We start from the raw sequence: 23,056 nt of genomic DNA on the forward strand, positions 1-23,056 counted from the left end.
CATTTAATCCCCCCAAACTTTATTTTAACCCCAAACTTTTTATAATTACACTTTTTCCCTATTTTCAACTATAAATACCCCCTCATTCTTTTATTTTTCTCATAAAATCATCAATCTCTCTCTAATATTCTTCTATAATTGCTTACTTAATTGTTACATTTTGTGCAAAATTGTGAAGTTGGTGAATTGAAGTCTTCAAGTTTTCAACGATAATTAATTTTCAACAAGTTATTCATCAATTCGGTAAACTCGTTCCAACTCTTAAGTTTTAATATTATAGTTTTGTTTGTTTTATTTACTTAGCTTGATTAATTAAGATGGCTTATTCCTTAAAAAAATATTTAGTAAAAATAAGGGAAAATCCAAGAGTGGTGAATCTAGTGGCCAATCTGTTCCTCCCCCACTTCCCCCGGCTCTCCGACCCAAACCTGTTACCCGTCCTACACCTCCTATTCTTGATAGCGATAATAGTTTATTACAATTCACCGAGAGTCAATTTTGCCATAATATTGCACCCGGTGAACAATTAAATCATGAATATATGAATGCTCTTTATGGTAATCCAACTATTGATGAAAATGATGATGAAGAAATAGATTTTGATGAAACGCAACCGGATGACGATACACCCACTAGTCCTGCTCTGAAGTTAACCCAACTAATAATAATCCAAATGATGCCCCGTCTGACCCTCCTGTTACTGCCCCTACTTTTTCTAGACAACCTTCTAAACGGGTAGAAACATCTCTTGTTTGGCCATTTTTTACTCAACTAAGAGAAAACAAATAGGGCTAAGTGTAAAACTTGTGGCAAAGAGTTAGTTTTTAAATATGTTGGAAGTTGGGGGGAGGGGGGGAGAGAGAGTTTGACTAGACACATATTGCTACACCCTCAAGATAAAGCTAGATATTTTCGTATGAAAGCTTTGGCCGAGGGGACAAGTGCACCTAGTCAGGCTGACCTTAGTATCGGGTCAAATCAATTTCAACCGGGAATTAACACTGTTACCAGTGGTATTTTATATTATGATCCAAAAAAAGATCGGGAAGAATTGGCAAAAATAATTACTGTTATGCGCTTACCCTATAGTTTTCCTTCTAACCCTCACTTTGTGCATTATATTAGAAAAGTTTATAATCCTACTTATAAAGGTTTTCCTCGCACAATCGTAAAGAATGATATTTATAAATATAAACATGAATATGAATAATATTTGCGCTATTTATTTACTCATATAAATTATCGTGTTGCTATTACAACTGATATTGGTAAAAATGGTAATGACTATGATTACCTTACTGTTACCAGTCATTGGATTGATGAGGATTGGATAATGCAAAAGCGCATTATTGCTTATAGAATAATTAATTCACGTCACACATGACACTTTATTTCTAGCACGATTACGGATATTTGTAGATATTTTTACATTAGTGATAAAATAATGTCAGTTTCAATGGATAATGCTACTAGTAACACAAATGCCATAATTTTTTAATGCTATAATAAAATTATAACGCATTACTTTGAATATCTCTTTAAAATATTTTTGTCTTTTTATATATCTTAAGCTGTATATATAGTATAATATATATATATTCGATTTAATATATATACATCTTACTATATATAAGTTATATTCGATTTATATACTATATATACATCTTTATATATATATATATATATATATATATATATATATATATATATATATATATATATATAGGTGACAATTCTATAATATAATTTACAAATTGCCTTAGATATTTTTATTACCATTTGTTTTCTCTGACTTGTATAAAAAAAATTTAAAAAATAGAAAATATCCGTTGGGTTCCATTTAGGCCCGCTTGGGCACGGGACCTGCCCACTTAACCCAGGACCGTTAGTTCGTGGTCCCGGTCCCGGGCCGGTTCCAACAAAAAGTCCGCGAAACCCGGGATCGTTTAGGACCGGACCTGCGAAGCCCACTTAGGACTGAACCCGGCCCACATGCCACCCTTACTTCCGGGTCTAATATCTTTCTTCTTTTCGTAGAGATCAAACAAACATTATATGGAGTATAGTTTAGTGGACTGAACGAAAGAAGTATCACATATATATAGAAGTGAAAAAAATGGGATTGTGATTGGTTTAAAGGGAGGATTTATGGTTAGATACAAGGGAAAGAAATTATAGCTAAATCTCTCTTTTATTTTCTAAAAGAAGGTAGTTACGGGGTTGTTAAAGTAAAATTTTGAATTTTCTTTTGGTGTTTTTAATCTCTTGCTCCATTGGGCATTGACTCAGACAAAGCATAAAGAGTAGTAAAGTGGTCTATCGTGCCCATCAACAATAGTCAGAAAGCACATTAGAGTGCTCAAGTGGTTCACCGTCCCCAACCCCACAAATAAAGAAGAAGCCGCACCAAGTACTCCAACCATTGGTCGATCGTCGTCTTTTATATTTTTATTTGAACCAGAAAGTTTGCTCACTTTTTTAAATACTATAAATGGTCACAAAAAAAAATACAGGCACACACAATGGGAAAGGAGATGCTGCTGAACGAGTGAAGCCAAGGACTCTCTCCGACAGGAATTTACTTCCGAATTCCACATCCTTTTGACGTTCTCCGGCCACTTCTTCCGATCTTAGCTTGCTAACAATCTCCTTCACTATCTGCTCTATACATTCCGCTTCATTCCTACCAATATTAATGAATTAATTCCAAATCAACTCATCCATCAGTTGATAAATGACCTAAATTAATTAATTAAATTTTATTTGCTAGTATGAATTGAAAGAAAACAAACTTTTTCCATGAACAACCAAAGGTTAAACAATATATGCATGCATGACCCGTGGAAGATTAATTTTATGCACAGGCCTAAAAGATAGAGTAAACTTACTTCTTTCATTCAGCTACTCCATTTAAATGAACATTCATTTCTGAATCTCATCGTCAAATTCGAATCTCTCCAGAGAAACAAATAAGATCAATAACTTTTCTAATATGAATGATTGATCTGTAATGACCCTATATTATTTCATTATTATTACTTTTTTTTATTACATGATTCCTCACATAGAAATAAATATAACATTGAATCCATTTGATTTCTAAAAGGAACTACAGTAATACTAACCCGTCATGTGTCTTGCGGAGATCCAAGCCTGATATATTTCCTGCTTCATTCAAAGCATCCCTCCATCTTTTCACCCTTTCTGATCTTCCAATCTCATCATCATTTTCACTATCATCAGCAAATGCCTCGGCCAAGCTGTTCCTTTGCCTTCGTACTTCCGATGGTTCCACGTCGTAGAATATCGGTATCACAATCTTCTTTAACAGTTTTCTGCAATCCATAATCTTTACAACTTCATCCAAACAATCTTTAGATAAAACAAAATTCTCGCAGAAGACAACAACTATAATCTGGGATTCTGCAATAGCTCTGGACGAATCCTTTGAAACCGATGTTCCTCTGTCTTGGTTCCGATCATCTTTGAAGGTGTAAATCCCTTCTTGTTTCAAAGCTCCATGCAAATGGCTGACGAAGGTTTGGCCTATATTTCCTGTCTCGCTAAAACTCAAATACGCATCGTAACTGAGTTCTGGTGCCATTTTTGTTGATTGATGGTGAAGTAATTGCCGGAAAATTAATGATTACTGTGCAGTTGGCCGGACAGGAAGACTTAGCTTAGAATGTGTGAATGCGAGTGCAGTACGTATTGTTCTAACTTCTAAGGAAGACTTGGGGTCAACTCATCCCAAGTCTTTGTTTTCTTCAAAATGACTTGGGGTTTGTTTAACTTTATTTTCCAACACTAATTGTTCTTTTCTATTATTGTATTTTACTACAACAGTGAGTATTAACACCCTCAACTTCCACCGATAGATTTTGAGTTCGAGTAACCTCGAGAGTAAGGTGGCAAATTCTTGGAGGAAGAAAGCCAAGGGTCTATCGGAAACAGTTTCTCTACTCCAGGGTAGGAATAAGGTCTGCGTACACACTATCCTCCCCAAACTCCACTAGTAAAATTATACTGGATTGTTGTTGTGTTGTTGTTATAGTATTATTATATTTTACAAGTTAAAGAAAAGAGATTTACTTACCACACAATTTGGATAAGACTGCTGTCCATTTTCGTGCCTCTTCCTCTCTTCAAGTTCCTATTTAGATGAGAGCCACGTGTCATATTTAAAAATTGAAGATTGAGATTTAATTATCAAAATAAGGTCTTAACCATGACTAGAATAATAAATATTTACTTTATTTGTTCTCCAACTTTTTTGTAATCCCATGATTCTAGCTAAAAACATTACCTAATTCATTTTTTTTAAATTTCTCTTTTTCCTACTTTATTACGAGCTCATCTTTTTTTTTTTTAAACAGATTTTTTTCTTTGTTTCAAATTCAGTCTTTATATTTTGAGTTAATATTTTCTTGATTCTTTGTTGTATTCTCTTTTTCTTTAATTTGTTCGGTACTTCTTTTCCTTTTTTTCTTTTAACAACTGACAAATCAATGAGTGGCTTGCTAGAGTTTTAACATCCTACATATTTTTTAAATTTAAATTATACAAATATCTTTTTATTTTTTTAATTTTAATATTATACGTTAATTCAATTTTGTCTTATTGTTCTTACTAAGCATTAGATGCCTATTTTCCTCATCTTTGTTGGGAATGTAAGAAGAACTGGACAAAAATAAAGAACTCGTACCTATACTAAAAGAAAAAATTGTCAAAACAAACAAACAAATAAAAAGAGAAGAAAATCTCGTAATAAAGTAGGAAAAGAGATTTTTTAAAAAATGAATTAGGTAATGTTTTTAGCTAGAATCATGGGATTACAAAAAATTGGAGAACAAATAAAGTAAATATTTATTATTCTAATCATAGTTAAGACCTTGCTTTGGTAATTAAATCCCAACCTTCATTTTTTAACTATGACATGTGGCTCTCATCCAAATAGGAACTTGGAGAAATGGAGACATGAAAGTGGAGAGCAGTCTCATCCCCATAATTTGTTCTAAACTAAAATAAAGTGAAAAAAATGAAAAGACTCTTAATAACAAAAAATATCCTTATATTCTGTTCGAATACTGTAATAAGCCCGAACTAAATGTGATAAACTGAGTATTTAGAAGGGATAATACATAAACCTCCTCTATATTTTGCTTCATTTGTAACGTTCATGATTAAATTATTGTTTAACTTAATTAAAATCTGAATTTTAAATAAATCAACTAAAGTTGTATAGTAAGGTCACAAGCAATTATTTTTAACCAAATATTTAGTAGATCTTTGCTAATGGAAAACAAGAAGGCAATGTTAGCTAAAACAAAGTAAAGAATTCTTATTGAGCACTAAATGAAGCCGAACAACAATGTTGACAATTGAAAGTAATGTTGTAATGGTTCCAATATAGTAACAGTAGGTGAGACAGATTGAGAATCGGGAACAATCATGGCGAAGGGGATATTTATAGCATTAACTAATCGTAACTATCCCCTAGAATCTCTCTCGCACGTTGTATCCGTTATCTAGGGGTAAATGTATATCGCAGTAGTTATATTATTTGGGGGCGTAATTGTAGGAAGCGGTTAATGGTGGATCTCGATATTTGGGGATCCATTGACTGAGAAGATATCTATTCGGACACTCGTGACCCTCCGAGTTTGTTGGCTCACAGCACATATCTATCAGACGCCCATGACTATCCGGGCTCGAAACGGCTTGAATTGACACATGATTCTGGGACTGCATTCTTGTTAGTCATTCATCGATCCAAAGGACTATAGATGACTTGATACTAACTAGGAAATACTTGATGAAATCCTTTTCCTTTGTCTTTTACCCTACTCGTGTTCTTGAATTTTTCCCAAGTATAACAACTTGTTCCACACTACTAGAAATCCGGTAAAAATCGATCAAAAAAACCAACCAACGTTGGTCGGTAATGGCAAAAAACGGACCAAAACGCGATCATTTACGTGTGGACGGTATTTTTGTGGTCGGAATGGAATACCGACCAAAGTTGGTCGGAGTCGGTTAATTAAATTCAAAAAAACAAATATTGCAAAAAAAACCGACCAAAGTTGGTCGGTATTTTAGTTATGTAATAAAAAGATTCGCCATCTGGGAATCGAACCGGGGTCTGTACTGTCACAGGATATTATTCTACCACTAGACCATTGGTACATTTTGTTTTAAGGCTATCTTTTATTTGATTTATACTCTTTAATTGTATTTTCGCATGAAAATAACCGACCAAAGTTAGTCAGTTTTATTAAAAAGTAAAATTACCGACCAAAGTTGGTTGGTTTTTTTAAATGACCTGCCGAATTAACCGACCAATTTTGGTCGATTTTTTTAATATTAATTTTTATTTATTTTAATTGAAAAACCGATCAAAGTTGGTCGGTTTCTTGAAACATAAATTTTGCGGGACTCAAAAATAGTTTCCCGCATTTTTGCGCCAAAGAAAACCAACCAAAGTTGGTCGGTTTCGTAAAAAAAAATATTTTGAAAAACCGACCAACTTTGATCGGTTTTTTGACCGACCAAAGTTGGTCGGTCGACCTTGGTCGGTTTTTGCCGAATTTCTAGTAGTGCCATGCAATCTTCTCTAGTATCAGACCGCAACCTTCAAATGACTGAAGCCTCTGATATCCCTAGTTCTGACGTTGTTGAAAGGCATTCTCTATCTGTCGTTACCATCGTCAATGAGATAAAGGAGGAAGAAATTGGAAGCAAAAGGTGTCACCATCTGTCACGACCCAAAATTCACTAAAGGCCTTGATGGCGCCTAACACCGCCGTCAGACAAGCCAACAGTGATTGATCAACTTAATTACTCATTTTTAATATTTTGAAATCATAATTTTTATTAATTAAATAGTATGAAATAAAATTTACAAGGTAAAATGATAATAATTGCGTGGACTACCATACCAAACATCCAGAAGAAGCCCCCAAAATCCGGTGTCACAAGTACATGAGCATCAACTAGGAGATATTATAAAATACAACATTTGTCTGCAATACAATTTAGACAAGAGAACATAAATAACTCTGATGGTGATTCTGCATGTTGCGGATCGTAACATGAAATGCAGCTCACAGTAAAGTCCCCGCAATGTTCGCTTCTTTGCGCCCAAGAGACCACCAGACAAATATGTACCTGTACAATAAGTGCAGCAAGTGCAGCATGAGTATGTAAATCAACGCATACCTAGTAAGTATCTAGCCTAACCTCAGAGAAGTAGTAACGATGGGTCGACATCGACACTTACTAGTGGCCCAATAAATCATGTACAATGAGAAGTAAACAAATGTGAGGCAGAGTAAGTAAACGAAAGAAACAAGTATAAATACGTGGTACAATCCTCTTCTCGACAATAAACTCAAGCTCTCAATTAGCAGTTACCTCATCAACCGGAGCATATATATATATATATATATATATATATATATATATATAATGGACCTCATCAGATAGGTCGTCACAATCCAAATCAGAAAAACTCGTAGATACATTGGCTTCTTGTCAAATATTACGCACGATTCTGTAAGAGTATTTTATAGAAATACCGAGGCGTACGGCCCGATCCCATCATACTGTGTGCACTGCCGAGGGTCGAACGTCACGAACCATAGATGCATCTATTATACTGCCAAGGCAAACGACCCGCTCCCATGAGAGTGTGGTACATAATCTTGCCGAGGCTAATGACCCTGATCCCATTAGAATAAGAAGCTTTAACGGGTCCTTGACGCCACTCACTAATAAACGTGTTAGTTATAAATTTTAAGGAAAACCTTTCGATGAAAACGAAGAGCGCGGGAGAAATTCGTAAGAGCAGCACAATTATTCTGCGGCTAATCATAAAGCTAGTCAAATCTCTACAATAGTAAATCCAGTCACAAGTCGTAATGTAAATAAAGGAATTTAATAGGCAAGGGGCAACTCAAATAGTACAGTTATAGCATGGCAAAAACCTAAGTCTACCCGGACATAACATGAATCTAACTACGTACAGATTCTCGTTACCTCGTGCGTACGTAGCTCCTGCAACAAGTAGTACATATCAATTACATCATCTAGGGGTAGTTTCCCTCTCACAAAGCTAGACAAGAGACTTACCTCGCTCTGAAGTTCTATAACCGGCTCCAACGCCACTCTAACACCTCAAACCGATGCCCATCGCTCCAAAACTAGTCAAAGAATGTGCAAATTCATAAATATATACTCTATTACCCATATTTAATCAATTTATAACAATTCCCAACTTCGCTCGAAAAGTCAATAAAGTCAACCCTCGGGCCCGCGTGCCCTGATTTCGAAAATTTTTGAAGATAAATATTACCCATAATATTTTGAACTCAAATATATAATTTATTCCCAATTCCATGTCTAATTTCGTGGTAAAAATCCAAAATACCAATTCTAGGTTTTCTCTTAAAATCCAACAATTTCCAGAATTGTTTCATGTATTTACAAGCCCAAATTCGTATATTTAATTCACAACTTGTAGAAATTACTTTCCTCACGATTGACGATGACTAAATCGCTCCAAGGCTGGCTCCCATGGAAGAATAAAAATAAAAATGAGCCAAACCCACACACTTAAACAAGCCCCCTGCCCGGTGATCATGGCACCTGCGGACCACCAGCCGCATCTGCTGCTCTGCATGTCACGATCCAAAATTCAAACCGTCGTAATGGCACCTAACCCAACCCGCTAGGTAAGCCAATTAACAAAATAACATAATATAATAACACTGATGTGAATCAAAGATGAGACAACCGAATTTTATTCAACTTTCCAAGGATTGGTAGTACAAATTATGAGCTTCTAAGATTTAGAATTTACAAAGCAGGTATAAAATAAAGTACATCATCTGTTTGAACTATACAAGAACAGATCAAAATTCTAAAGTTACCAAGATCAAGAGGCAGCTATGACCGGAACGCGGGTAAATCTTTAGATCCAGCTCCTGTCGTGCACATCAACATCAACATCCAACATCTGCACGTAAGGTGTAGAAGTGTAGTATGAGTACAACCGACCCCATGTACTCAATAAGTAACAAACCTAACCTTAGGTTGAAGGTAGTGGCGAGCTGGGACAAGGGTCAGAGTCCAACTCCAATAACTAGCAACAATCATAACAATAATAATAAAATTATACATGAAAATAACTCAGAGGTAAGATGCTCAACTCGTTCTCAGTTATAGAAAGATAGACATGCTTTTCAAGTATAACAATAAATCCCAAATCTATCACCGAAAACACCAAAAGCATATGAATAACTTTAAAAACTGTGATCTTTTTTCAAAAACCTTTCAACAATAAACCAGATGTTTCATTTTCAGATAGCATGAGGAAAATACATCTCTATGCCTACATGTCATTAGACAGGTGAAATCATGAATGTCACCAAAATCGGGTAGCATGAAAAAATGCATCTCTATGCCTGTATCTCAAGTAGGCATGTCAAATGCAATGCATCTCAACGATGAACTCATGTGCTCACGCTCTCAGAGTACTCAATCTCACTGTCTCGTATTTTCACTCACCATGCTCAATACTCAGCACACTAAGTCACTCAATACTGTACCGGGCAGATCCAACCCACATGCAAATAAACCAAGGCAGATCCAGCCCAAAGATGAAAATAAACCAGGGCAGATCGAGCCCAATGCGAATGAACCAAAATGCAAATAAACTAGGGTAAATCCAACCCAATGCAAATGAACTATGGCAGATCCAGCCCAATGCAAATGATTGCTAGCAATTGCGCCCACTATAGGTGTGCAGAATCCGGAGGGGCCAATCCAGCCCAAGTGCTATAGTAAGCCAAATCCTGGCATGGATCAATAAAGCATGCTGCGGCGTGCAGCCCGATCCCATAAATATCACTCACAACAGTCCCTCGACCTCACTCAGCCATTAATCTCTCCAGTCTCTAAGGCTCACAACACTCATGCTAAGCAACCCAAATCAATGATACGAGATGTGACAATATACGATAACAGAGACTGAGATATGATATGAAATGATGAATGCGACTGAGTACATAACTGTAATTAAGCAAATAACTCAACAACAAAGAACGACCACTGTGGGTCCCAACAGTACCAACATATAGCCTAAACATGAATTCTAACATAAATTACAGCTCAAGTGCTCTAACACATAGAGTGCAGTAAAATATTCAGATAAGATAGCTACATAGTTCCATGGTTCGGTTATCCAGGGGGGATGGGAGATCGACGACGATGTCACACACCATATTGGGGTAGGATGGATGAAGTAGAGGTTAGCATCTGGAGTCCTGTGTGACAAGAGAATGCCACCAATACTCAAAGGTAAGTTCGATAAAGTGATTAGACCGGCTATGTTGTATGGGACTGAGTGTTGGCCCGTTAAGAACTCACATATCCAGAAGATGAAAGTAGCAGAAATGAGGATGTTGAGGTGGATGTGCGGGCACACTAGGATAGATAAGATTAGGAATGATATTATTCGGGAGAAGGTGCACGTGGCTCCCATTGATGACAAGATGCGGGAAGCGAGTCTTAGATAGTTCAGACATATTCAAAGGAGAAGCCCAGATGCTCCGGTACGAAGGTGTGGGCGACTGGCTGTGGAGGGCACGAGAAGAGGTAGAGTGCGGCCTAAGAAGTATTGGGGAGAGGTGATCAGACAGGATATGGCGAGGCTCCAGATTTCCGAGGACATGACACTTGATAGGAAGATCTGGAGATCGAGTATGAGAGTTGTAGGTTAGGATGTAGTTGAGTCTTGTTTTATTTCGTACCATTGAGGGACTAGCCAGGTAGGGTTTTTGTCTAAGATAGCTAGTGACAATGTTGTATTTTACTACTTCGCTTTTCAGTGCATGTCCTATTTACTAGCTATCGCTTTTGCTTTGCATCTTTCTTCTGCATTTCATGGTGTTCCTATTTTTCCTATGATTGTTGTGGTGATACAAATATTCTCCTTTTGTCCTTTTGTCTTTTTGTTTTCTTGAGCCGAGGGTCTTTCGAAAACAGTCTCTCTACTCCTTTAGGGTAGGGATAAGGTCTACGTACACACTACCCTCCCCAGACCCCATTAGTGGGATTTTACTGGGTTGTTGTTGTTGTTGTAGGCTAAAGAGATACTTACTTTATAAAATTATTTATTACATGAATATATATACAAATGCATACACGTAATCAAAAAACTAGTTATTTAAAAATTAAACCATACAACATACAATAGAAATTAGGAGTATAATACTAATATAATAGTTAAACCATCCAACGTACAGTAGAAATTAGGAGTACATTACTATAGTGGGTAGCTATCTACCCCAAGAGCTAGCCTTATATATGATTTTGAATTTTCTTTTGGTGTTTTTAATCTCTTGCTCCATTGGGCATTGACTCAGACAAAGCATAAAGAGTAGTAAAGTGGTCTATCGTGCCCATCAACAATAGTCAGAAAGCACATTAGAGTGCTCAAGTGGTTCACCGTCCCCAACCCCACAAATAAAGAAGAAGCCGCACCAAGTACTCCAACCATTGGTCGATCGTCGTCTTTTATATTTTTATTTGAACCAGAAAGTTTGCTCACTTTTTTAAATACTATAAATGGTCACAAAAAAAAATACAGGCACACACAATGGGAAAGGAGATGCTGCTGAACGAGTGAAGCCAAGGACTCTCTCCGACAGGAATTTACTTCCGAATTCCACATCCTTTTGACGTTCTCCGGCCACTTCTTCCGATCTTAGCTTGCTAACAATCTCCTTCACTATCTGCTCTATACATTCCGCTTCGTTCCTACAAATATTAATTCCAATTCAGCTCATCGCCATCAGTTTGTAAAGGATCTAAATGAAGGACTTCAAATTAATTAATTACTAATTAATTTTATTAACGCTTGTATGAATTTGCCAGCAGAAAGAAAACAACATTTTTCCATGAACAACCAAGGTTAAATATTACAAACATGAATGACCCCTTCAAGATTAATTTTATGCAGAGGCACAAATTAAAAGATAGAGTAAACTTGTTCCTTTCATTCAGTTATTTAAGTGAGCCCTTCACCTTCTTTTAGCTACTCATTAGCTAGTTTGGTTTAGTGTAACGTTAAAAGCCATTAATGGAATGAAATTCCTATATACATTCAACACTATCTCCCTCTTCCCTCGTATATACAAGTGGTGACAAAGAAATTACTACAATTAAACTTGAGATAGTTGAAACTTACCGATAGTACTGTTCCATACACTTGTTGGTATCCCAGCCTGAATCTATTGCTTCAGTTAGAGCTTTCCTCCAACATTTCACTCTCTCCTCATCAAAGTAACCATCCGTAGAATCTGCTTCACGTTTGGCAAAAGCTTCAGCAAAAGCATCAACTATGCTGCACTTTTCTGACTCGTTAATACCATAGCAGATGGGTATAACAGTTTGCTTTCTCTGGATCTTGCATTCGATGATCTTAACGAGTTCCTCCAAACACCATCTGGACGACGCATAATTCGCCGAGAACACGATAACGGCCAGTCGTGACTCTTCAATAGCACCGATAAGTTCATCTTTGATTGTTTTTCCCTGCTCTAAGCTCCGATCATCTCTGAAAGTGTGAACTCCTTTCTTTGTTAAAGCACGGTATAGATGACTCACAAAGTTTTTGCGGGTGTCTTCTCCTCTAAAACTTAAAAACACGTCGTATTTAGGCTTTGCTCCAGCTACCATGTTGATGTATGTAATTGCCGTAAAAACTTAGATCCGAGGGGTTCAATTCAACCTGCCGGAAAAGAAACTACTTTACTGACCCAATAATTCGAATTGGCTCTAAGGGGAAAGTTATTTTCCGCAACTATTGCTAGTCAACAGAGTCAAAAAGTAAGCATAATTAACGATATTGAACGGCAATTTCGTGCAAGTTTCTTTGGTGGTCACTCTCCCGTCACTAAAGAGTTTCAATGTACTTTCTCAAAATGTGTAAGATTCTATCACGACCCAAAACTTAGCCGGTCAGCGATGACGCCTAACGTGAAGCCGACACTTCAAAATACTTTCAACATTTTTAAATAAAAAAAATAAGAATAACACAGGAGTAAATCATCAAAATCCTCAAAACTGGATAGAAAGTCAAAACCAAATACGGATATTTTCAACATCAAAGTGTCACTGAGTGCATGAGCGTCTATACAATACAAGTCTAGAAATACTGTCTATGGAAGACTAAAACTAAATACATAAAGCTTAAAGATAGGGAAGGAGAGATAACTAGGGAAGGAGAGACAAGGTCTGTGAACGCCAGACAACTACCTTGGAATCTCCAAACGATCAAGTTGTGCTAAGAGATCAACACCCACTGTGTTCGAAAACACCTAGAACTGCACACGAAGTGCATGGTGTAGCGTGAGTATGACCAACTCAGTAAGTAACAAGACTAAATAATGGATTGAAAGTAGTGACGAGCTTCACGGATATAGTTCAATTACATAAATTAAAACATAGAAAGATAGGCATGCTTTCAAGTTCAACAGTTAAACTCAGTGCAAGTAAGATAAATCAATTCTAAATGATATGAGGAATACGACCTCTCTATATCTACATGCGAATGTACATGATGTATGTAATGCACCACACTAGAAGCTTCGTGTACTCGGACATTCAGAATACTCAATCACTCAGTACTATATATGGCCAATCTAACCCAGGAAAGATCCATCTCAACTAACAATCAGTCACTCAGTATTATATAAGGCCAATCCAGCCTAGAAAAAATCCATCCCTAAATATAAATGATTCGGGCAAGATCCATACCCAGGGAAGATCCATCCCTCGATATAAATCAACTGCGCTCACTGGGTGTATGCAGACTCCGGAGGGACTCTTTCAGCCCAAGCGCTATACAAGCCAATTATTGCACAAATCAATAAAATATGTTGCGACATGCAGCCCGATCCCATAACATCCTCACAAAATTAGGCCCCCGGCCTCACTCAGTCATCAACCTCTCTAGTCTCTCGGGCTCTCAGTAATCATGATAATCAACTCAAACAACAATGATATAATGTATCAATAATGAACAATAGAGACTGAGATGTAATATGCAAGTAAAACTATGACTGAGTACAAAACAACAATTTAGTAGATAATTCAACATGTACACGTCCTCTACGGGTCCCTACAGTGCCAACACATAGTCTAAACATGATTTCTAATATGATTTGCAGTTCAATTTCTATAACACATGGAGAAAATATGGATAATAACATATTTTTCAACTATTCAGTTCCATGGAATTGATCAAGTCATAATTCCTACGGTGCATGCCCATACGCCCATCACCTAGTATGTGCGTCACCTCAAAACCAATCACATGATACATATTACGAGGTTTCATACCCTCAGAATCAAATTTAGAACTCTTACTTACCTCAAACCGTGAAAATCCCTACTCCAACATGCTCTTGCCTCGTGAATCGACCTCCAAATGCCTCGAATATAGCCACAAACAGTTCGATACAATCAACACGAGCTAAAGGATTTAATTTCATAAAATAAAAAAAAATAAGTTATTAATAAAAAGTTAAAAGTCGACTCAAAAGCCCCCTTCCCCCGACCCATGTCTCAAAATCCGATAAAAGTCACAAAACCCAAAAGGCCATCCAACCACTAGTCCAATCATACCGAATTTACCAAAATCCGACACCAAATCGCCAACCAAAACCCCAAATCAAACTCTCCAAATCCCTCAAAAATTCCACATAAATTATTTGGGAAAAATTAACGAGGAAACAAGATTATTGATTACAAAATGAACACAAGTGACTTACCTCAAGAAACCCCTCGAAAATCCTCTCCAAAATCTCCCAATCCCGGCCTTGAAATGTTCATAATGAAGAAAAATCGCGAACCTATGAATGTAAGGTTCTCTCCAGCCTTTTCGCTCATACAGAAACTTAGTCGCATCTACGGTTCCGCTTTTGCATAAAATCCACCGCTTATGCGGTCCTGCCAAGGCTTCACTGGCTCCGCTTATGTGATCGTGCTTTTGCTTTTGCGGACACACCTGCGCTTCTGCGATCACGCATGTGAGAAATTTCTCTCGCACTTGCGGCCACTACCCCACTCTCTCCTTTCCGCTTTTGCGCTGCCATGCTCGCTTCTGTGAGCTCGCACCTGCGATCAGAAATTCGCAGGTGCGATTACACCAGCAGACTTCCAGCTTTAGCAATGCACCAAGTCTCGTTTTGATCCGTTAACCATCCGAAATCAACCCGAGGCCCCCGGGACCTCAACCAATTATACCAACAAATCCTAAAACACGATGCGAACTTAGTCGAGCTCTCAAATCACATCAAACAACATCAAGAAAATAAATCTCACCCTAATTCAAGCCTAATGAAAAATAAGGAATTCCAACTTTTACGAACGATGCCGAAACCCATCAAATCACGTTTGATTGACCTCAAATTTTGCATACAAGTCACAAATGACACCACATGCCTACTCGAACTCCTAGAACCTCAATTCAAGCCCGGTATCCACCAAGTCCACTCTCGGTCAAACTTTCAAATTTGTAACTTTCGCCATTTTAAGCCTAATTCCTCTACGGACCTCCGAATCACAATCCGGACATGCTCCCAAGTCCAAATCACCCAACGGAGCTAACAGAACCGCCAAAACTCCATTCCGAAATCGTTTACTTATAAGTCAATATTCAGTCAACCTTTTCAACTTACGCTTCTAACTTTGAGTCTAAGTGTCTCAATTCATTCTGAAACCTCTCCGGATCTGGATCTGAACCGACTACCCCATTAAGTCACATAACAATTATAAAGCACAAAATAATAGTAAATGGGGGAATGGGGCTACAACTCTCAAAATGATCGGCCGGATCGTTACATCTCCCCCTCTTAAACAAATGTTTGTCCTCGATCGGGTCAAGAAACGTACATGGAGTCTCAAATAGGCGTAGATATTTGCTCTGCATCTCCCGCTCGGTCTCCCAAGTAGCCTCCTTAACTAGCTGACCTATCCACTGCACCTTCACTGAAGCTATGTCCTTGGACCTCAACTTTCGAACCTGCCGACCCAAAATGGCCATCAGCTTCACATCATAAGTCAAATCACCATCCAACTGAACCGTGCTAAAATTCAAAACATGAGATAGATCACCGATATACTTACGGAGCATAGAAACATGAAATACTGGATGCACACTCGACAAAATAGGTGACATGGAAAGCTTGTAAGACACATCTCCAATCCTCTGAAGTACTTCAAACGGCCCAATATACCAAGGGCTCAACTTATCTTTCTTCCCAAACCTCATTACACCCTTCATGGGTGAAATCTTGAGCAATACCTTCTCCCCAATCATGAAAGGAACATCATGAACCTTCCTATCGGCATAACTCTTCTGTCTAGACTGCGCCATGCGAAGCCGATCCTGAATTAATTTAACATTGTCCAAAGGATCCTGAACCAAGTAAGTACCCAATAGCCTAGACCTCACCGGGCTAAAACCAACCCACCGGAGATCGACACCGTCTCCAATACAAAACCTCAAACGGAGCCATCTGAATGATCGACTGTAGGTGCTGTTGTAAGAAGACTCCATGAGCGGCAGAAACGAATCCCAAGAACCCCCGAAATCAATAACATAAGCGCGTATCATGTCCTCCAATATCTGAATAGTACCCTAGGACTGTCCGTCCGTCTGAGGGTGAAATGTTGTACTCAACTCAACCTGGGTGCCCATCTCTCATTGTATTGCTCTCCAATACTGCGATATAAACTGCATACCTCGATCTGAAATGATAGATACTGGCATACCGTGAAAGCGAACAATCTCACAGATATGAATCTCAGCCAACCGCTCTGAAGACTAAGTAGTCCCAACTGGAATGAAGTGCGCAGACTTGGTCAGCCAATCCACAATCACCCAAATAGCATCGAACTCCTCTAAGTCCATGGGAGCCCAACTACAAAATCCATGGTGATCCACTCCCATTTCCACTATGGAATCTCTAGCCTCTGAAGAAATCCACCCAGTATCTGATGCTCATACTTTACCTGCTGACAGCTAAAGCACCGAGCTACAAACTCCACTATATCCTTCTTTATTCTTCTCCACCAATAGTGCTGCCTCAAGTCTTAGTACATCTTCGTGGCACCCAGATGAATGGAATACCGCGAATTGTGGGCCTCGTCGAGAATCAACTCATGTAGCCCATCTACATTAGGCACACAAATCCGACCCTGCATCCTCAACACCTCATCATCCCCAATAGTAACATCTCTGGCATCACCGAGTTGAACCGTGTCCTTAAGGACAAGAAAATGGGGATCATCATACTGGCGCTCTCGGATGCGATCATATAAAGAAGACTAAGAAACCACACAAGCTAGAAACTTGCTGTGCTCCTAAACATCTAATCTCACGAACTGGTTGGCCAAGTACTGAACATCAACTGCAAGAGGTCTCTCACCAACATGAATGAATGCAAGGCTACCCATACTCACCTCCTTTCTACTCAAGGCATCGACCACCACATTGGCCTTCCTGGGATGATACGAAATAGTGATATCCTAGTCCTTTAGTAGCTCCAACCATCGTCGATGCCTCAAATTTAGAATCTTTTATTTGAACAAGTGTTGAAGGCTCCGATGAACCGTAAAGACCTCACAAGACACACTGTAGAGATAATGCCTCCAAATCTTCAATGCATGAATAATGGCAGCCAACTCCAAATCATGAACATGGTAGTTCTTCTCATGGAGATTCAATTGGTGCGAAGCATAAGCAATTACTCTACCCTCATGTATAAAGACACACCCAATACCGATCCGAGAAGCATCATAATACACTGTATAAGAACCTGAAGCTGAAGGCAAAACTAGAACTAGGGATGTGGTCAAGGCAGTCTTGAGCTTATGAAAGCTCTCCTCACACTCATTCGACCACCTGAAAGGAGCACCCTTCTAGGTCAATTTGGTCAAAGGCGATGTAATAGATGAGAAACCCTCCACGAAGCGACATAATAACCGGCCAAGATGAGAAAGCTCCGAATCTCCGTAGCTAAGGACGGTCTGGGCCAACTCTAAACTGCCTCTATCCTCTTTGGATCTACCTAAATTCCCTCATTGGACACCACGTGCCCCAAGAACGCTACTGAGCTAAGCCAAAACTCATATTTGGGGAACTTGGCATAATACTTCTCCTCCTCTAACCACTACATCACAATCCTCAAATGCTGGGCATGTTCCCCCTAACTACGAGAGTATACTAGGATATCATCAATGAATACTATGACAAATGAGTCAAGATAAGTTTGAAATACATTGTTCATTATATGCATGAATGTTGTGGGGGCGTTGGTCAGCCCAAAGACATCACAAGGAACTCATAATGACCATAACGGGTCCTGAATGCCCTCTTTAGAATATTCGAGTCCCGTATCTTCAACTGGTGATACCCATACCTCAAGTTGATCTTAGAGAACACCCTCTCTCCCTGAAGGTGGTCAAATAGATCATCAATGCGCGGTAAATGATACTTGTTCTTGGTCGTAACTTTGTTCAACTACCTATAATCCATGCACATCTGCATAGTACCATCATTCTTCTTCACAAACTGGATCGGTGCACCCCAAGATGACACACTAGGCTTAATAAACCCCTTATCAAGAAGTTCATGAAGTTGCTCTTTCAATTCCTTCAACTCAGCTGGTGCCATTCGATACGGAAGAATAGAAATAGGATGAGTGTCCGATACCAAGTAAATACCAAAGTCAATATCCTTGTCGGGCGGCATGCCCGACAGGTTTGTAGGAAACACATCCGGAACGTCTCACACCACCGGAACATAATCAATAGTAGGAGTATCAAAACCAACATCCCTCACAAAGGCCAAATAAGATTAACAACCCTTCCCAACTGTTGGGACCAAACACACACACAAGTATACGTGGCCGTCAAGTAATAAAGTGACTTGAAAGTCGAATGTCGAACCCACAGAGACTTAGATAAATCGTTAACTAAGCAAACTGAAATCAATTTACTGTCCAAGATGATCAAAAGTTTAACTTTTATATTACAATTACTATTGCGAAATTCATACACGTAACCAAGGGAGATATAGATTTCAGGGTTGTGATCGGTTTATCAATCCTATTAAGTTAATAATTACACATGTTAATCCAAATTATCTATGATTACTAGTTGATCGGATCGTTTATATAAATAGCATGTTCCCACAATACTATCCGTCTATCCATAATATATCAACATTATATTCCTATGGTCTTGAATCTATCATGAACGAATATAATACGGTATTCTACTAAGCAAGACTGTTAGGTATATTCCTATCCTAACCGCGAAATCTTTCCCCGTGCCACGGGTTCAAAAACAAGCTCTCTCTAATTCGACTCTAATCTAAACAATGCTTTCCCGAGCATAGAATATATAATAAATAGAACTCAACTGCTGGCCAAACAATTAAGCAATTATGCACAGAATTAGAGAAACAACCAAAGATGATAACTTGAATTAACGGTAATATAATTAATAAACTTCAATATTCATGACAACCACAACCCTAGAACGTGAAGTTTAGCTCCACATAGACATGGTAGCAAAACAACAAATTATCAAGAAAAAGTAAAGATTACTAAGTTTGATGGAATCTAATGAATTCTGGCCTCCACGGCGGCTCCGTGCTCTCCTTAGGTCTAATGTCTGTCCAAAGTCGGTCTCCCCTCCCCTTAAAAGTGGCGTTTTTAGGTCTATTTATATGTGTAGGAAAAGATCTAAACGTGTAGGTCAAGTCCCAGTCAAACCAGGAGATGAAATAAATCTTCAAAACTCGAACTGGACCTCTCCCTAGGCCTGACATCGCCGGGCTAACGCCTGGTTAAGCTGGCCTTTGCCTGGCCTCGCCTAGTCTAACGCCTGCATACAAGCCTGGCATCGCCAACTTTCTCCTTTTCACTGTTCTCGAGCACACTTTTAACATTTAAGTATCCCTTTTGCTCTACTTTCATCTCTAATTCACCTACACATAAAATATACTCCATTACATGCAAATAAAGTGTAATTTATCATTAAAGCATGTAAAATGTAAGGCAAATAATGTACGAAACTATGAAATTATAGCCACACATCAATACCCCATAATTAAACATTGCTCATCCTCGAGCAATCAAATTACACTTATAGACACAACCTATTAAGCAATTCCCTTAACTCATTATGCCAAGAATCTTTAAAATAGACTAAGCACAAGGGTGTAACATCTTCACCTCAAGATTTGACTCACAAGTACCATGCATTATTTCACAACTCACTCACTTACTCTAACATAGAGGTCAATGACATTACCTTTCCTTCATGAATCAAGTGCCCTCACACAACAAAAGAGAGTAGTTCCACACACAATAAAATTTTAAGGACAATTAGGAACTCAAGTTAGAAAGAATTCACTCACTCTCATAAATAACATTCATATGCTACAAAAGATGCACCATAGGCTTGCCCATAGTGTAATACTCGACTAATCGAGCTCATTCAGTCTAGGATCAAGTAGGACTTTCATTGGTTGTAATGTAGGCTGCGGTTCGGGTAGGATACATTTGGATATAAGAGTGACTACACCTCCTTAAGCACTTTAATACATACATTTTAACATTTAAACCCCACACTTATGTCAAACCATAACTCCACCTTCACATCAATGTATATTAACTCCATACTTCTTTAAGCACAATTACATAAAGAGTCACCACTATCAAGGGATATTTTTCACAGCAATTCAACTATTTTTTTCCTCTCTTTCTTTTTCAATTCAAGTGGCTTTTATTTTTTTTATTCAAAACAGTGCACCTTTCTCCTTATTTCATTAGTTCCACTCAAAATCCAAATGAACCATCCCAAACTTTAACTTGTACAAAGTTTATAACAGTTCAAGTGCTTATGAGAGGTGAAAAGGTTCAACTAGATGTTAATTCAAACAAATGGGTAAAGCTTGTAATGTGTTTGCCAAAGAAACAAGATTACAAGCTCAACGGGGTTAACTACGATACATAACAATTAGGCGGCTAAAATATATATATATATTTGGCTCAACAAAGAAACGCCTATATCACTTCCAAGACTGAACAAAACTACTATTTCGCTTTGTAAACACACGGGGCAAGTTATAGACATCAAATGCAATGCACGGAATAACATACAAACCACACACACACATGTCATATAACTCACTCAGGATTGGACTCATCAAGACACTCTAGTTAAAACAGTTAAGCAAATTTAAGATTATACAATTTAAGGTACTTATACAAGAGTAAAAAATTGAGCCTAAGCGTCACAACCAAAGTACTCACTATTCTCAAGGCATAACAAAGTCAAAAGATATTGCATCAATTCAATTCACATCACCATGGATCCTTTCCTAAAAAAATAAAACTACCTGCACCCGGTTCAAATAAAACCCTTGAAAAAGAACCGCGGCACAAAGAAAAACCAAGGGGGAATTACTACACTACCTACAAAGAAAATCTTTTTTTCCTTTTTATTTAGAATTAAATCCCTCAAGAAAACTGTCTAGGAGATCCATCGTCGGGAAAAATCCAAATTTTCTACCTTTTTTTTTCATAGCTACTAAAATACTACACAACTACTAAAACAAAAATAAGAAGTTAACATTTTTCTACTACTAATTTTTTTTAGAGAATTCTACCACCCCATACTTAAAAGAGTGCAGTGTCCCCAATGCATAAATAAAGTAAAATAATAACGAGGGTGGACAAGAAATTCCCTGAAAGGCCAAAGGCCGAAGCAATAACGGCTCATAGGTTACTCAGACTTCCCCCAGACATGGTCCTTTGTGTGATCACCCCACACTTAGTTCTCACCATCTAGCTTGCTTTTGCACTCTTCCAATGGCTTTGCCTCCTATGCTTATAATCCTACAAAACTAAAACAGACACTACAATAATAATAAGATAAAAATAAAAATAAAAGAAAGCAGTAAAACTGAGTTGCCTCCCAACAAGTGCCTGATTTAACATCGCGGCACAACTTGAACCACTTTTTGCCTCCACCTCGAACTTATGAATTGAGCCCCAATATGGCATCTAGTATGTGGCTATGCTCCTTCGGTGGGGCTACAAAGAAAACTAGGCCAAGCAATAAATTTTCCACTCTACACTTCTTAGCCTTTAGATGAGCAATGCAATTTTTACTTTTTGGCACGACGAATTCAAGAATGTAAGCACCCCGTTCCTCGTCCATTGGCTCCTCCAAAGGCTTAGATGACTCGATTTCCATTTCATCATCCAAACACAATGTTGAAAAATATATGAAATGAGGACCAATACGCCCTAACTCTAGAATTGTATTACTCTTTACATCCTCATATTTACATGCACTAGAATCTTCAAATATAACATTATTTGCTTCCTCGCATGGCTCTAGTGTACTTTTCCCAACATGGGCATCATCAACAAAAATATTGTCGAATGATTGACTCTCCACTTTTAGCTCCTCAATTTGGCGTATAAGCTCATTTTCAACTTCACACAACTCATTACTATTTTGTTGGGCATTAGACGCATCAACCTTTGCAATCAATTGATCTCCCAAGTCGTGAATAACAGTGCCATTTGTTTCGATCTCTTGTCCCAATTCAACTCTTCTTTCTATTAAGTCTTTTATTCCATCTGTAATTTTCTCACATTGAGCCTCATATATTTCCAATCTTTCAGCTTGTTCCACCAGCCAAGTTTGACTCATAATCTCCTCTATTTCAAATTTTTCCTATTGCTGGTACTCTCTCTCTTCATTCAATTCTTCCATATTGGCCTTCATTCTTGTGATTGTCGCCCTCATTCTTTTCATATCTTTTTTGAGTTCATCATGTTGCTCTGCTATTTGCCTCAGAATATCCCTAATATATGCATCACGTTCCACATCCTGCACTTCATTGCCCCTATCAAACTCACAAATACTATTAGCAAGATCATAATAAGGGCTTAGAGAAGGA

At 38.0% G+C, this 23,056-nt stretch overlaps 2 protein-coding genes across 2 annotated transcripts; both read right to left on the reverse strand.

The window, feature by feature from the left end:
- Window positions 1–2,411: 2,411 nt before the first annotated feature.
- LOC107772287 (TMV resistance protein N) lies at window positions 2,412–3,746 on the reverse strand. The gene is made up of 2 exons (XM_075252255.1): window positions 3,126–3,746; window positions 2,412–2,683 (listed from the first exon to the last, which is right to left on the reverse strand). The coding sequence occupies exons 1-2, from the start codon at window positions 3,602–3,604 to the stop codon at window positions 2,479–2,481; spliced, it is 684 nt and encodes a 227-aa protein (XP_075108356.1). The 5' UTR covers window positions 3,605–3,746; the 3' UTR covers window positions 2,412–2,478.
- Window positions 3,747–11,252: 7,506 nt separating this feature from the next.
- On the reverse strand, window positions 11,253–12,874 carry LOC107769264 (toll/interleukin-1 receptor-like protein). The gene is made up of 2 exons (XM_016588470.2): window positions 12,251–12,874; window positions 11,253–11,820 (listed from the first exon to the last, which is right to left on the reverse strand). Exons 1-2 carry the CDS (start codon window positions 12,739–12,741, stop codon window positions 11,616–11,618), a joined length of 696 nt encoding a protein of 231 aa, XP_016443956.1. The 5' UTR covers window positions 12,742–12,874; the 3' UTR covers window positions 11,253–11,615.
- Window positions 12,875–23,056: the final 10,182 nt, after the last annotated feature.

This window comes from Nicotiana tabacum, chromosome 4 (genome assembly GCF_000715075.1).
Source record: "Nicotiana tabacum cultivar K326 chromosome 4, ASM71507v2, whole genome shotgun sequence".
Lineage (NCBI taxonomy): Eukaryota > Viridiplantae > Streptophyta > Magnoliopsida > Solanales > Solanaceae > Nicotiana > Nicotiana tabacum.

Bases quoted from the DNA above. Each gene is read 5' to 3' on its own strand.
- LOC107772287 (XM_075252255.1), bottom strand. From the start codon at position 3,604: ATGGCACCAGAACTCAGTTACGATGCGTATTTGAGTTTTAGCGAGACA. The intron at 2,684-3,125 runs GTTAGTATTACT...TAATATTGGTAG, and splicing joins CTCCGCAAGACACATGACGG to GAATGAAGCGGAATGTATAG.
- LOC107769264 (XM_016588470.2), bottom strand. From the start codon at position 12,741: ATGGTAGCTGGAGCAAAGCCTAAATACGACGTGTTTTTAAGTTTTAGA. The intron at 11,821-12,250 runs GTAAGTTTCAAC...TAATATTTGTAG, and splicing joins TGTATGGAACAGTACTATCG to GAACGAAGCGGAATGTATAG.